This window comes from Symphodus melops (genome assembly GCF_947650265.1).
Source record: "Symphodus melops genome assembly, chromosome: 7".
Classification (NCBI taxonomy): domain Eukaryota; kingdom Metazoa; phylum Chordata; class Actinopteri; order Labriformes; family Labridae; genus Symphodus; species Symphodus melops.
In genome coordinates this window covers 25,901,805-25,919,320 of record NC_136697.1, presented here as the reverse complement: position 1 = coordinate 25,919,320, position 17,516 = coordinate 25,901,805, and the positions used below count along the sequence as shown (strand labels likewise).

Below are 17,516 nucleotides of genomic sequence, written 5' to 3'. Positions count from 1 at the left end.
TCAGCCGTCTTTCCTTCTCTGTCTGCTGTGTAACCTTCCTTTCAGTTCCCCCTTCACGTCCAGAGTGTGTTCATCTTTCATCAAGGTTAGCTGTTGGAACCAAAGCAGGAGTTTCCTTAAACAAATATTTTGGGATTGAACGGGGAATGATTAGGGCCAAGTGTGGTTTTCCTTCCCGTCCCGTTCCCATCAGCACATCTTGTATTTGGACAGTCGTACGTTTTTACAACATTGCTCTTTAAGTACTTGTCATGTTGTCGGGTTTAGATTCGTCTTGGGGGAATATGCAATTAAAACAATCACTCCCTGTAGGCCTTAAAGCTTTCCTTGTCTGTGGAAGATATCGCCGTGGCCACCATTGAGTTCCACCAGTTACCAGAGCTCCCAGTGGTCACCCAGTCTGGATCATATAGAGACGGGTCGGAAACATGAAAAACTGTGACGGGCAGATTAGACACAGACTCAGTGGGATTTAAAGCAGGAATAATGAACAGAGAATTGAAAGGATTTAACTGAGGTTCCATTCGTGCACTTTGACATATTTTCCGACCTTCTTCTCTTTGCGTGTGATTCAAAGCTTCAGTCTCCAAGAACCGAGGCTGTATCCTTTCTCACACACCACAACTGGTTCACAGCTACATCCTTCCTCACTCAGAAAGTGGCCCCTGTTGACCTCGTCCACGGCCTTGTTGTGGAAGGGGATTGGTGTGGGGGGGGGGGGGGGGGGGCTGCACGCAGAAGCCTGGATTGGTATGTCTGGCCTTATCTTATCAGCCACTGTGCTTGTGTATACAATCAGCTTCTGCTCCCACTTCTGCTGCTGCTGCGTGCTGCTCGCTCACATGGAAAACACACGTTTTTCCTCTGGGTTTAAAGATAGATCCCTCAAGGGTCCCGCTTCCTTCTGCGCTATTAGATGATTGCTGAGTCCACAAATGGAACAAAAGCAGCTTTCAAGAGAAATTGTTCAGGCTTCTTCTGATAAGTGAACATTTTACTTGAGACTAAGTTAGGCCTGTTCAGACTTAACAATGCTCTGTGAAAACTTTCAACTTCCCCACCAGCCTCGTTTTTAAGAGACAAAGTATCCCTGCCCATGACTCACCTGGCCCTCCATGGGGAGCCCTTCTTGTTTCATTACGCACAGCATGCACATTTTTTTTTCTGGAGGAAGCGGTCCAATCTTTTTAGCCTGCTGAGCGTTCGGTAAAGTTGCATCCCCCCCTACCTCGTCATTGCCGCGGCTGTACCATTCGATTTCCCGCTGCCGTTAAAAAGGGGCCTGGAGAAAAGAGAGCTGTGTGATAATTGGTAGTTGTAAAGCTCTGATAATTGGCATGGCTGTAATTATGGGGCTTCGCAATAGGTAGTCCCCCTGCTGTACAAAACGGTGTTACCAGTTATTCACAAGATAATAGCCTAGAGAGAGAGAGAGTGTGTGTGTGTGTGTGTGATTTCAATGTGTCGGAGGTGGTGTGTGTGATGTGAGACAGAGAGGTGTCAGAGGTGTGTGTGTGTTTGAGACAGAGAGAGAAAAGAGCATGGTAGCTATACATTAGCAGCACTCTGTGAATACAAAGTGCTTCCCTTTGTGTGAGCTGTTGTGGGGGCGGGAGACTATTATGCTTTGTTTATGGTATTATTCATGGAGGGTGAAAAAAACACGTAAATAATAGACTCAACATATTCACTCTTGTCTGTAATGGAGAGTTAAAAAGGCTCGATAAACAATGGCTTGCAGATGTTGCTGCAGCTCGTCTGGTGTTTGGTTAATGTGACATCTGAGATTTACGTCATCTCTCAGCTGCACTGTGTTTATACACTGCTCAGGCTGTAGCTTTGATTTACATCAACTCCAGGTAAGGTCATCTAGAAGGTTTTGATTTCACACGATTATCAATGATTCTTCATCCATCCATCTATCCATCCATACATCATCTATCATCTATCCATCCATCATCCATCCATCCATCCATTCACCCATCCATCCATACATCATCCATCCATCCATACATCATCTATCCATCCATCCATCTATCCATCATCCATCCATCCATCATCCATCCATCCATTCACCCATCCATCCATACATCATCTATCCATCCATCCATCTATCCATCCATCTATCATCCATCCATCTATCATCCATCCATCTATCTATCCATCATCATCCATCCATCCATCATCCATCCATCTATCATCCATCCATCTATCATCCATCCATCTATCTATCCATCATCATCCATCCATCTATCATCCATCCATCTATCATCCATCCATCTATCTATCCATCATCATCCATCCATCCATCATCCATCCATCCATCCATTCACCCATCCATCCATACATCATCTATCCATCCATCCATCATCCATCCATCCATCTCTCTCTCTCTCCATCTATCCATCCATCCATCATCCATCCACCCATCCATCATCCATCCATCCATCCATCCATCCATTCACCCATCCATCCATACATCATCTATCCATCCATCCATCATCCATCCATCCATCTCTCTCTCTCTCCATCTATCCATCCATCCATCATCCATCCACCCATCCATCATCCATCCATCTATCCATCCATCCATCCATCCATCATCCATCCATCCATCTCTCTCTCTCTCCATCTATCCATCCATCCATCATCCATCCACCCATCCATCATCCATCCATCATCCATCCATCCATCTCTCCATCTATCCATCCATCCATCCATCCATCATCCATCCATCCATCTCTCCATCTATCCATCCATCCATCATCCATCCACCCATCCATCATCCATCCATCATCCATCCATCCATCTATCCATCCATCCATCCATCCATCATCCATCCATCCATCTCTCTCTCTCTCCATCTATCCATCCATCCATCATCCATCCACCCATCCATCATCCATCCATCATCCATCCATCCATCTCTCTCTCCATCCATCCATCCATCCATCCATCCATCCATCCATCCATCTCTCTCTCCATCCATCCATCCATCCTTCCATCCATCCATCCATCCATCTGGATATACCAGGATGGATTCAGCTCTAGAAAATAAAGTTTCTTTGATTTGAATAACAGTGCTCAGTTTGGCTTATAGTACAGTAGGTGACATACCTGAAGCTAAGAACATTGCAGAACGTCCTGCGCTGCACACATTGACACGCCTCCGCTAAGTGGAAACCAACACTGTCGCGACATTAACCATTTACTGAAGCCGTTTTCATGGATGTTCAGAACAGTAACATTCACAGTCTATGGTTTATACACTGTATGCTAGTATCAGTGAGAGCCTGCAGCATCAACATGTTTATTTAAATGTCACCCAGAATCCAGGCCAAGACCAGGGAACTGCGGGAGCGTCAAGCCAGGGAACGGGACTACGCTGAAATCCTGGATATTAGTCGCACGTCGGAGAGGGCCTCAGAGGAGGAGCACCCGTACGCTGGCATCAACCCCCTGAACAGCTCCGTGGACAGCGGGCACAGCCGACCCCACAGCCCCCGAGAAGAATACCCCAACATCCATCCACACCACCATCACCAACTCTCAGACACCCTGTACACACAAGTCAGCAAGGGCCGCAACGACAGACCTCCATCTGCAGACAGGTAGGCGTGGCTTCTTCCATCTGAAGAAGTCTGATATCAAAGTGTCTTCAAGCTATGTGTTGGAAGATTTATTTCATTAACTGTCTTTTGCTTTGATAGTCCTATTTTTGTTTCTTTTTCGTCCTCTGTTCTCGCACCTTGAAAATCCAGTAATTGCTTGGTAACACTTACAGTATTCATTCTATTGGAGTCACAATCCCCCTGAGATGCCGTGAAAACCAGGTGACAGACTTCCATTCATGCTTCGGCAACCTTTTTACCTCCAATACAAAGACTCGAGCCCGGTCGCGCTATTTCAGTAAAAGGTTTCTGCAGGCCTGATTCCGCCTCTGCATTCCCAGCTTTCTCCAGCCTACTCTTAGGCATCGTTATTGTGCGGAGACAGCAGGGCCGGATCACACCTGGATGAGAAAAATAATCAAAGCAACAGAAGGCAGGCGTTAAATGTCAGCTCGCCGACTGCTCGACACAATGCGTCGTTCTCTCTGGAGATGTGGGATTACTCTGGGGAGGCAGTGAGTGAATGGAAACCTTTGAAAATCCGTCTCTCTTCCCATCTCTTTTGACCTTTCTCCCTCTCTCTCTTTCTTTCCGTCTTGCGCTCTGTTGTTGATTTCACCTTCTTCACTCTTTCGCCTCATGTCTGACTTTCTGTGAAACAGTCGGCATCTGCCGCCATGATTTGAGACCAAATTTGTTTTTAATTGGCAACAGGCATTTCAGAGTTATTACCCTGGTCTGGCATGGATTTAGTTTATCTTTATGCATCTACTTTGTATGCATACACAGCTGCCAAGTGGCGTTCGCAAACTTATTACCCAAAGCAGAGTTCACTGCAGTGACAGCCAGCCAGAAAAACCAGAAACTTCTAAACGCTGGCATCTTGTCAGCCGCAGCACTTTTCAGCACTGCAGGTCTGTGCTGAATTGCTTCCCAATCTTCCTCCGATCAATGACTAGAGAGAAGATGGATTTGGGGAACTTGAAGCCAATCGAGGAGAGCCTGCAGCGTAGCAGAGACACACAGGCAGTGCATGCGGGTACATCCCCAGCTCAATGAATGGCTTCGTCTTTTGGCGTACTTTTTTTTTTCCACGCATCCCCAGATGGCCCCAGCAGCCTGCGAGCACTCACAGAGTGCTGCAGCTTGTGTTGATTCATAATTCATTGCACTGCTGTTGTCTCTGTGTGTTCTGTTATTCTTCTAATCCCTGATGTGGACGTGTGTGGAGGTATGAAGATGCACACCAGAGGGAAATATGCCAGACAGATATGGAGTCTGGCAGGTGAAGGAGTTTCCTTCAGATTTCGACCTCTGCACATGAAGTTGAAGTTTGCGCTTTTTGGTCCATATATTTTTTTGTGATTATTCATTTATTCATTAGAGAGAAGGATTAAGGCCAAGAAGAGGAAAAGGGTGAGACGATGAAGATTTTTTTTTTTTTTTAAAGGTTGTGAAAGAAAGGCCTGCAAAAACACAATCTTATAACACTCTCATGTCGGTTCTCATGCCTGACCCTGACAGTCCTCGTTTATTTTCCCCTCACTTTGACTTTCATCTTAATTGTACGTCTCTGTTGGTTGAAAGAATTTTTTGAGAAGGGTGTTGTCTCTCATGCTAACTGGCTAACAGCTAAGTGCTGAATCATTTTAACCATCAGTTTTACATTTAAAGGTTTTACAGAACGCAGAATTTTCATCATGCAAATATAACATTAAAATAAAACGATTCAAATTTTCAGGTTTATCCGGTAATCTACGAGTTTCAAACCCCTGAATAATGTTAAGTATGGGATCCCATTTTATTTTGTTTGCTCACTAATTTTGTCATTTACTTCGTCTCACTCAATTTTCTTTAATCTTCTCATGGGACTGACGTGTGTGTGTGTGTGTGAGTGTGTGTGTCTGCAAGGCACCTTTCATGTACATATTGCTATGTGTTACTCGCTGTGTGATGTATGTTGTTTTGTTACCTGCCAAGGGACAGCAGATGTGAATTAGCCTCAGGCTAACTCGGGTGTAATGCATCAAATGGTTACATTTATGTTTTAATTGCACATGGTCCCTTACAAATAAAGTTAAATTGAATTACATATCAAAGGGTTGGTGGTTGGGGGGTTTCTATCCCCAGCCTCCGCAGCTACAAATGTCTTATGTCCCCTTGGACGAGACACTTAACCCCCAGTAGCTCCTGCTGGTTCGTCAGCAGCGTATAAAGCAGCGCGTCTTCATATAGCAGCCTCTACCATCAGTGTGTGAATGTGAAGGTGTGAAAGAACTTCTTATAGTCAGAAGATTAAAAATGATATACCAGTAAACACGCTGAGACACGTGTTGCCTTGAAAGGAAGTGCAGCTGCTAGCATCATCCAGCGTCTGCAGGCTGCCTGCGCTAAACATCAAGAGAATCAAACCGACACAGACCAGACTGTAGGTGCCACATTTTAACATCTTTACTCCTTCATTAGTTTCCTGCTCAGTAAATAAAGCAACACGACTCAAGTCAGATTGGTCACAGAGACAGAAAGGCTGTGCCTCCCTAATATTAATGTTAGCTTTCGCTGAGAGCTAATGTTAGCTTTAGCATGCTAGCAAACTCCTCATGGTGAAATCCGTCAGTCCCACAAAGAGCTTCACAGCTGCACACAATCGACAATGAAAACCTTTTTTATTACCCAGTGAGAGACCTGCAGAAACAGACTGCATCTTAAATACCAACGCAACTTAATACGACTTCTTATAAGTACTTCAGGGTCAAATACATTAGTCAGCAGTTGCAGCTGTAAAATGGAGAACTCTGACCGCACACCCTGAAAACATCCACCTCCATCTTCCCTTCGTGTTTTAGTCAAGTGTTGGCCTCGGCTTCAGAGACATTAAGCTTTTATTGCACTTCATTATTTCCACCACAGAGACATCAATCTGAGGTGATATCGATCTTTAAATTAAAATCAGGAACCACGTTTCTTTGACTCGGCTTTGCCTCTGGCCCTTATGTTGAAACACTTTTGAACTTGGAGACAGAATGTTCTTCATGTGATAATGGACGGATCCGTCACGCTTTCACCGTGTGTATGAGAGCCCCCATGGCGGACCACGCTGCCCTCAGACTGGAAACACTCGCTCTTTTTCAGGAGGCTTTGATTACTGCTGTCGAGGTGCCAGGGACGTAAACTTCTTAAAGATATTCTGTTACGCTCCCAGATCTCCAATCATAAGAAAAACATACCTTCTGAGGGAACCAGAAAGCGTGTTTCCTGTTTCCTGTCTGCCCCCCACTACTTAACAGGAAGTGAAATAGACCCTGCCATGCCAAGAAGAGAAGAGAATTGGGGTGGGGGGGTGGGGGGGTGGGGGGGGGGGGGGGGGGGGTCTCACTCTGCAGCGGGAGTGTTTGTTATGGTGGGATTGGAATGGCAGCCCACGCTGATATGAGAGCTTAAGCCAAGCGGAGATTGGATCAAAGCAAAAACAGGTCCATAGAAAGTGAAGGAAAATGTTTTTTTTGTTCCGATAAACACACTTAAAATGGCCGACATGCCTTGATAAGTACAAAAGCAAACAGTGTAGATTTCACTTGGTCATCATGTCGCTTTCAGAATGTCGCACTCAGTTGAGACGGATCAGAACAATGACCTGTTTGTGTTTTAAATACGGTTTGAAACGGTTTTACTATCTCACACTGTAACCAGTGATTCTGTAGAATTACACCCTGTGTCGGCACTCCAGCTGCCCTGCCTTTTTTTTTTTTTTTTTTTCTCATCTCCACTATCTGAATCTGGTGTATTATTCCTACTTTGGGATTTTTCAACAGAAGCAGATTGATCTAATCATTCTGTATTTATGATCGTTTCATGCCCTGACTCAGTTCCAGATTAGTGTTTGTGAAAGGCCTTTTGTCGTCACTGCCTTGTTGTGACTGTCACAAGATGATGACTCAGAACCAACCGGAAGGGGTCAATCTCATGGGGGAGAGATTTTTTTTTCAATCTTGCATTACATAATATTAATCATACTATGAGTGGCACTAATCTTCAAAGCGTGATTTAAGACAGCGATCCACTTGTGTGTTTGTCTTTTTGTTCTTTTTCTTTTAAATGTCGTCAGCTGTGATCGCAGTTTAATATGCCTGCAGGTATTGATCAAGTCTGTACACATCTGTCCATCTCACATGCTGATTGAGCTCCTAGAACGCGGTTTACAACGTACGACAAGCTGCTGAGGTAAACCTGACTAAATATTATTCTGTCAAATTTCTAAAAATAAAATTTTTACGAAGTAAGGACGTTTAAGTTTGACCCACACAAAAAAGATTTAATCTCTTCAGATGTTGGACTAAAGAGAGGCGCCACACATGGCGACATACAATGATCAACACTAACAGATTCAGTCCTGAGTTATTCTGCAGCCGCATGTGATTTCAGAGCAAACAAGCATGGTGGATGACGGGCATCCAGATGTGGTAGCGATAGCTTCTGGACTCCTTAGAACCGAAATTCACGATGCAAAATAAACTTAACTGTGGCTGAAGAAGCAGAGATGGTGCAAACGTACGTTGGAGGTGGATGAACATGTGCTGCGCTCCCCTCTGCAGTCAGCTCACTTCCCCGTTTGGTTCCATGTTGTAATCAAGAGAGGGCGTGATCGGTTCTCCCCACACAACAGGATACAGGATCACAAATATTGAACATGTTTAATTTTTATGTTATCCAATCAGTGTTGTTCTGAGCAGATCGGATCACTCTAGACTGGGGCTGCTGGACAATCAATCGTGAATCACAATCAATCACATTTTTAATCGCTGTTCAAAATTCCATTGTTTCACATTTAGTAATAAAAATGGTTTGGGCTTTTATTTTGAAATTGCATCCTGTTTTAAGATGAGAGCGCTTTACCTTTTGTTTAAATTTAACCCTGCTTTTATTTTGAAATAAAGTAAAAACCTACTGGTTGATCTAAGGTTACGACAGTATTTTAACCACTGACAGAAAACTTTTTACTCAACAAAAGTAAGACAGCTCAAAGGTCGATGTGTGATGTCATCAGCTGGATCTGACTTTTGATTGGTCGGCCGAGCTGCCTGAGAGTTTGTTAAAGTGAAATGAGACACAATCAAAGATGCAGCAGTCTCCTTCTTTTACATCACTGAGACTACAGGGAGGCTGAAGGGACAAAAAGGCATGCAATCAATAGGGGAATGTATGCTTTAATTTCAGACCTTATTTAATTGTGATTAACTAGTGAATTGTGACAGTTCTCCTCTAAACACACACCACAGTACAAAACTCACTATTGCTCACTTTAGTCAGAAGTGTGGACTCAAACTAACTTTAACCACTCTCACTGCTGCTACTGCTTCAACTCATCACCACGGTCATCATCATCCTCCTCCTCAATCATGTTCTCCAAACTTCTGCTGCGCCAAAAAGGAAATTCATTCTTTAACTCTGGCGCTGTCACTTCCTTCCTCGCTCGACCCATTTAACAACAGGACCCAAAAACATCCAAACCCGAGTATCACAATCACCCCCCCTCCCCCTCTCTAATTCCTCCAGGGGGCCATAAAAGGTATGATTGCTTCTCCACAGCAGCAGCCCAAGAGGAAACGGGGGGGGACAACAGGCAGTTGCAAAAATATCCATCAGAATGAATTTTTAATTGCTTCTTTTTTCCTTCAAACACAGTCAGAATTTTCCATTTGACTACAGAGGTTTAAAAACAAGAAAAGGCCAGAAGGAGCCTTTAGAAGCCTTTGGGAACAGTCTGCTGCTTTAAAGCGTGTGAGCGCGAGGACTGCAGGCTCACACTCGTCTGCTGCAACAACATTTCAAGGCAGCTCTGTAACATTGGCTTTCAGGATTAGACTTTTCTATCGTTTGTCTGAGATGCCTTTTATTTCTATGTGAAGCTACATGTTTTGAACAAGACAGAAAATTGTAAGTTTGTGCATGCTTCCACTCGGAGGCCTTGATGTTTCACTTGTGTTGCTCCGTGCTTCTTTGTGTGGGTGGTGTGGTGTAATATCTGGTTGGGAACGTTCTGTGTTTTTGAGTGTTTCTGTTTTTTGGGGGGGAAACAGAAACCAAATTGCATAACGTTGCTGCTGGGATGCTGGTGGTCTTTCTCTTTTTCCTTCTCCCGTTCTCATCCTGCCAAACACAATATTGTGAAAGCTGAGTGTTTAACCCCTCCTTCCTGATGTTTTCCCAACTTTTAGGGCTAAAAAGAAAAAATCATTTCCTTACAGGGTCCTTTCGTGTATGATCGGCATTTATAGCCATGTTATTCTTCCAAAGACGTTAAATGATGAAGTCCCAGCAGGCTCAGAAGCTGTGGGTGTGTTTATTCAGTGTTCGCTCCAATTGCTACGTAGAATCTACCTAAAAGCTGTCGGCGGGTTTTTTAATTGTCAACGTTTGCTCCGTCCGTGTTTTCAGGATTGGCGTGTGCAGAGCCGAGTGAATTAGCCGCCATTGTTTTATTTCCCCTTCCGACTACAAGGCAGCAGTGAATGCTGGGAAAGCCTCTGAGGGATTCGGCGTGATTTGATTCTCCCCCCCTCTGTTTTCCCGAGGAGGCAGCGCTCTTATTGAATCGGCTCCATTACATTTCATCTCCACCGGGGGAATAAGGCGGCCTCGGAGGGGAAGCCGACGCACTCGTGTTGTATCACAAACACACCAGAAAAACAGCGACGCAGACAAACAGACAGCCGTCGCCTCGCAGCTTCCTCGGGCTGATAAGATGATGTGTGTGTCGGTGTGTGTCTGCTTGTGTGCATTCATTTACATGTCACTGCATGTGCACGTAGTGTCGTCTAATAGTGTGTTTTGCTTTGCTGCGTTTCGATGCAGGCTTTTTCTACCTGTGCACATGGCTGTTTGTTAGAAACGTGGAGCAGTGAGATTGACAGGTCAAAGGTGTGTGTGTGTGTGTGTGTGTGTGTGTGTGTGTGTGTGTGTGTGTGTGTGTGTGTGTGTGTGTGTGTGTGTGTGTGTGTGTGTGTGTGTGTGTGTGTGTGTGTGTGTGTGTGTGTGTGTGTGTGTGTGTGTGTGTGTGTGTGTGTGTGTGTGTGTGTGTGTGTGTGTGTGTGTGTGTGTGTGTGTGTGTGTGTGTGTGTGTGTGTGCCTCAGATGGAGTGCAGTAGCAGGTAGGCAGCTGCACACAGTGAATACAAAGCTCCTGCCTTGTATAAGATTTTGTAGGGACTCCTGTTGTCTGGATTCTTCAGAGAGGGGGGCTCCTGTTGACCCTCCTCTTCCTCCCTCCTCTTCCTCCCTCCTCTTCTATTCTCCAGTGTTCACACGACAAGAAGGTTGGCTGAGTGTCACTTGGATTTTTTTAATCAAAATATGTTTCTCCATGAATTTAGATAAATATAATCAACAAGACTTGTTGAGTCCCAGGACTTGTTGAGTCCAGGACTTGGTGAGTCCCAGGACTTGTTGAGCCCAGGACTTGGTGAGTCCCAGGACTTGTTGAGCCCAGGACTTGGTGAGTCCCAGGACTTGTTGAGTCCCAGGACTTGTTGAGGTCCAGGACTTGTTGAGTCCCAGGACTTGTTGGGTCCCAGGACTTGTTGAGCCCAGGACTTGTTGAGTCCCAGGACTTGTCTTGCTGTGTTGTTCTAAAAGTATGAGTGAATGAAAAGCACACCTCCTCCCTCAGTCAGTGTCGAGTCAACATGCTGCTAATCCAAGCTTTTGAGGACCTGACAGGAGACTCCTCACATGGGAACCAAACACGTTCAGATATCACACACACACACACACACACACACACACACACACACACACACACACACACACACACATACACAATACACTTACAATGATTTCAGGATTTTGACGCCCAAGAGAAGCTTCAGTGAGCTTAAACATCATTTTGTTTGATTTGCAAAGATTCATGGGAAAACAGTCGGTGCCACTGTGTCGCATTGTATGATAGTAATGAAGTCGATCTCACTGGATATCCCCCATAATCCCCTTACCAACAGACATCATCCGTGCTGTTTATTTCCCTGTCGTTCCCATGTGTGTGTGTGTGTGTGTGTGTGTAAGCCCACACACATTGACCTCATGGTGTTTCTTCATCTTCTTCCTCTCTGTTCAAATGTTGAAAAGCTTCAGTCTGCTGATTATTACACGTCTTTACAGCCCAGTGGATAAATCCACGTCAGCACAAAAACAAGACTTTAGATGTTTCCCCAGCAATGAACTGAACTGATCACTTTGATTTGTGCGTTTTAAGCTAACACTTGTTTTCGTTTTCGGAGAAACTCAAAAGTCTGACAAATTCAACTTCACAGCCGAGTCCATAAAGTCGACTATTCAGCTGGAAAGGAGCGTGGAAAAGAGGCTCGCTCCTTCTCTGCCGTCTGCTATTTTCTGCCAGACTGACCTGGAGTTTGGAAGAACTCACAGCTGTGACCTTCTCCGCTCTTCACGAGCGTTTAAAAACCTGAGAAGAAAAAAAAAAAAAACTCAAGCTCAGACACATCCTCTGTGCGCCTCAGCTGCTCCCCTCTCTGGCTCATAAAGTGCGAATAGACCCGCAGACGAGATGTTGGCGTCCGCTGCTATGCAGAATATCAATGTGTGTTCTCACCACTCGCTGAGCAGAACACGATGTCTCGCTGCTGCTGCTGCTGCTGCTGCTCTGGAGGGAGCATCTCTACTTTCTCTACTTGAGGGTCATCACACAAAAATAACATACATCTCAGTGTGAACGCTGGTTCCAAACCCGCTGATGAGAACAGGGACAGGTTTCTGATTGGCTGCCACGGCACTTGGCCTCCGGCGAAACACATCTACATAACGCAGACGTACTTGAACTCTTGCACCTGAGAAAACTGATGTCATCAGCAGAAGGTGTCGCTGAGCTCATCTGCAACACAGATAGCACACCTTTGAAGATCCGCTGTACGTCCCTGCTTGTTATTCCATCTCTCCGGCACCTGAATCCCAGAGCCAAATGTTTTACATTTAAAGGAGGGGTTGATGGCCTCTAACAAGTATCTGTCATTTCTTTTTCAAAAGGTAAATGACTGGCTATTCCACCAACTATCTGCACGGTAACTAAAGAAAGGGCTTGTGATGTTTGAAAGCTTTGCCACCAGTGTTGAGCGCTCGGCTGACACAGAGCAGCATATTTGAGCCAGGAGCCACAGTGGCGTGTTGATTGTGTAGCCGCTGTATGAGAGGGAGTCGCCCTTCGATGGCCTCCTTAATGTGGGTGGCATCATGGGAGGTTTCTCCCAAATGACTTCACGACAACCTGCATGATGGAAAATACTTACTCAATACTATTTTTACCTCGTTATGAAACTGAGTGAAATGAATAATTATGCCTCAACATGGTAAACAAGACTATCTGTAAAAAGACTTTCTCTTACTGCCTGTTATGAAGCAGACTCGGATCGCCTTTTTTTATTTTCCACGGAAAAGACGCAGCAGAGTACTTCATTAAATAATACAAATCGTTGTATGCTGGGGGAGAGTTCTGATATTTTAATGGTCCCATTCAGTCATTCACACATGGAAACATGCTAACTTCTCTGCCTGCGTTCAGCGCCTCGGGCAGAAAGTGTCTTCACACTGAGGGATGCTATACTTACGCACGCACGGGACAAGATCAGCTCGGAAATGAGACGGATAAAGATGCTTTGTTTTAACACAAAGTTCCTCTAAATACAACTCTTCTGAAAAATACTGACTACGTCTGAAAAACCAAAATAAAGCTCTAAAAAAAAAAAAACCCAGTCCCGCCCTTCACATTACTGCAGTAATAGGAGTTCTTTCAGGAACTGCCTTTAGGGACTGGGTGCTTAATGTGGTCGCACAAAGCTGACAGGGAAACAAATCCATTTACATGCAGAGATCCTGTGAACGGCTCGCAGACTTTGTTGAAAACCCGGCCTCGTCCGTGAGACGCTGAACACGTCTCACTTTCTGAATTGAGCCTTGGAAATGCAGAGGCTGGAGAAGCATCAGCGATCGTGAGTTGCATCACTGACTCCTCTTGAAATGTGTGAAAAAGGCAACGGTGCAGACGTCTCTCGGCACTTGAAGGGAGTGCGCTGAAGTCATCCGTGGTGACATCAGATAAGTGATGGTTTTATCTCAGTGAGTTGTGCTTCAGGGAAACAAGTGCAGGTATTGTGTTTGGCTCTTCATGTAGGTCATAAAACTTACTCCAGCAGTGTGATCATCTGTTTTACAACATGCACTGTATATGCAAGAACCATCACTTCAGTGCTTTCTTTATATTTCTAGCATTAGATGGTTAGGCGTGCTTTGATTCCACAGTGGAAACCATAGACTATAAAACATGGACAGCTGAACACGCTCATCGTCAGTGAGGCTGAAATATGGACAGCTAGCTGAGCTGACTGTCTGCAGAGCAGGTCATAAAACCTGCCTCCTCTATGAGTCTAAAAATGCATAAAAGGAACAAGAAAGAAGAAAAAGGAGGACACCGGTGACACGTGGTTTTATTTTCATGTTTTTGCACCAATACACCCAAGACAAATCCCTGGTATATGTAAATGTACTTGGCAACAACAAAAAAAACGATTTTGATTATGGCTGGTGAGCGTGCCAATGTGCGGAGGCTGCGGTCTCTGGCACTATCCACTGTCCTATTTCTATACAATTAAGGCAGAACCCCCCCCCCCAAAATATATCTTAGAAAAAAAGAAACAATGATAATTATTCACGATACATCGAAAACATTTCACGTATTGCAAAAAGAAACATTCAACTTCTGCGTAAAACTTCACCACAAAGATATTTCTGTAGTGTTGAAGCGGTGCGATGCCAGTACTCTGACTTTTTTAGCCAATTTTTTACTGGTTCTAAAATCATGTTTTGTCGATGCCTGTCACGTTGTATTTTGGCTTCATCCAACAGAAGGATTCTGATGCTCACTGTCCATTTTTATAAACTGTCGTCCATGGTGGAGATTAAATATCTTTGAACTCAATTCTTTTAACTTTTTGGCTTAATTTCCTTCATTTTTACGCCACACATCCAAAAAGGCAAAAACCTCCAGTCATCAAGCAGCAAAGGGGCGCTTCAAGTATCACATGTGCACTTCTCTGTCTTGTGGTTTTAGAATGAGCTGATCGGCAGAACACAATGCACTTACATCGCACATGTTGGATTCTATCCCTGCTCACGCCGGCTGTTTTGTCGGCCAGAGATCCATTAAAAATAATTTAAAATGGCTGACGGCATCAGTTAATCAACTTGTCTCATGCAAACGATAAAGTAGCAGAGTGTGGAGCGTGAGATAGGTTAAAATGAAGTTCGGGGGGCCTGTCTGCTGCCATCTGCTCTCACATGGTGGAACCGGTTATGTCGTGTATGAGGAGAAACAGGCCAGACCTCCTCCGCTGCTAATCCCTGGATCAAGGCCAAGAGCTACAGTCAAGATATGTGCTGCCCCGGGGAATCCTTTATGGATGTGGGAGAGGACGGCTCACTGGGTTTTTAGGGGTCAGTTGGGTGTTCTTAGGTGGGACTGAGACCAGACGGGTGAAGACTTTATTTCCACATTGCTCTGTATCCCTTCTGGAAAAAACTGCATCATGGTTCAGCTTCTTAAAGTACAGATGGCTCCGCTAGTTATTTATTATCTACACAGGATTTAGGTTTCTATTATCCGCGCTGCCACAACTTATTCGCCTCAGTATTTAGATGGGAGATGAAAACCCAAGCATATACTTACTCTAAGCCGAGGCACAAAACTGACCCAATGTTTTCACTATTAGATTTTCCAAAGCTTAACGTTGATCGTAAAGACGTCTCCATCAAAAGTAGCTTCGAGGACGTCATTGTCTCGGCTCTGGTGGAATCCGAAGAAGGCCTTTAAATCAAAATGAGTACACATGGTTTGATGTTCGTGGTTAGAAGCATTACTTTGACTATTTTTAGGTGACCAGGTGCCAACACGCCAGATGTGGGACTGAGAGTATGTTTGTGCAGGACGACGAGGGACATGTTCCCACAATGCCTTGTAATGTTAGCTTACCATTAGCTTACAAATACCAGCACTTAACACAGGATAATTTGGTCACATATAGTATACAGCTTGTGCATATTTACACAGAGGCAGGTTGCAAGAAATGTCTGTAACCATGGCAACTGCTTTTGTATGTTTACATGTTGTTTTTTGTTGAATTTCCCTCGAGATCAATAAAGTATCTATCTATCTATCTTTGTAAATCTCTCGTCCACCGTCTTCACCGAGAGCTAACGCTGTCCCAGACTTTGTTGTAGCTGAATCCTGTTTTATCACAAACCTTGTTGTAGTTTCTGCTAAAAAAAAAAGTGCGTCTTGGTCTTTGTTTACGTGACGGTGGCAACAAGAATGGTGACAGGTTGGCGAGCGCGTGACCCCAACGTGTGTTTATTGATTGAAATCTGTTTTGTAAAGTCGACAGCCTGCACGTTGGTAGACTAGAGTCGACCAAATGCACGACTTCTTCTCAATTAGCATGACACGAGAACAAAGCAGGACACGTGGTCACCTTATTGAAAATATAAGCCAAAGACCTTGAAATGCAGTCTTTCAATCCTTCTTTCCAAATCTTTCTTGTCTCTTACATGATATGAAACAGGAACTGGTCCAAAACAAAGAGTGTTGTATGACCGATTCTGAAGAATAAACATCAATCAAGACCAACAAAGTGGAAGCGACACTCTGAACAGACAGGAAATGTGTTTTTAAATCCACAAGCTGTGAAGCATGTGATTGGTGTTTGGATGGACTCGTTCTCATATTGATACAACCGACATGGAATTATCCTTGAGCCTTTCATTCAAATGGGAATTAAAAGGGGAGCCTTGCATTGGAAACATACATTTTAATGATCCTCGATGTTTCTCTATACCTTTTATTAACGTCTTAAATTAAACCAGAATAAAGCAGAACTTTCCAAATTCAAAGCAGCTTCAGATTAAATTATATATCCTGCTTCGTTTACCTTTCAAGTTGCTTTTATTAATTTTTTTTACATTAATGACAGGGATTATTTTCCATGTATGTTTAATCTGTATTCATACCACTGACTCCCAGTGCTTTAATGGAAGACGACCTGCTGTGATCACACTAAATATTCCCTCCCACTGAGTCCCAATCAGAAGCTGAAATAAGTGTTTGATCGGAGCTTAATCAACGTCTACTTTATCCCAGTATTATTCTGTTATGCTGCAATTAGGATTGCAGTGATGTCTCGCATACATTATGGGGATAATCTGGGGTTCAGCCTGGGGTTTTTATTCATCAATTCCTGAACTTTCTCTTATATTCTGCATGTGAGCTGTTCCATCACCTCTCGACATCTTTCAGAGTTTATCAATCAGTTTTAAAACAAAGGGATTTATTTTATTTAACTCAACTTAATGAGCCCAATGGACCACAGAGCTCATTCTTAAAATCCTTCGAGCTGTAAATCGGCTTTTTCTTTTCTTTAATGCACCAAACCAAGAACGCCCTCCAGCAAACTCTTAAGATTACAGTTCTTCCCTCTCTTGCAGAGTTTAGTAATTTGATTTCTACCCATGTTTTTTATTTATTTATTTTTATTTTTGTAAATGTGTTTGATCTCAGTGGTCTTTTTAATTGATTTCAAGTGTTTGTTGTTGTTGCTTTTTGCTCATTTCGACATGCTCGTAATCTCTAGAAGAAACCTCGATGTCCTTTCGAGAATAAATAAAGGTTTGATGGATTCATTGGCATTGGAGTTTCTTCAAGTTATTAAGTCTGTCAAAGATTTATTTCAGCCATTGGACAGGCGTTGTTTGTGATTCATCCAATAAGAAGCCGTAAACTTTGAGCCCACAGAATCATCGGCCAATTAAAAGCAGTCCTTTGAAACATTAGACTCTCGGGGAAACAACTGC

General features: G+C 43.9%; 1 protein-coding gene across 1 annotated transcript in view; it reads left to right on the top strand.

Annotated features, from left to right (window-relative positions):
• LOC306826804 (partitioning defective 3 homolog) overlaps positions 1 to 17,516 on the top strand; it is a 71,737-nt gene that overhangs the window by 11,829 nt on the left and 42,392 nt on the right. The window contains exon 3 of the mRNA XM_079348343.1: positions 3,330 to 3,611. Within this exon, the coding sequence (XP_079204469.1) occupies positions 3,330 to 3,611 (282 nt within the window). The remainder of the gene's footprint in view (positions 1 to 3,329; positions 3,612 to 17,516) is intronic.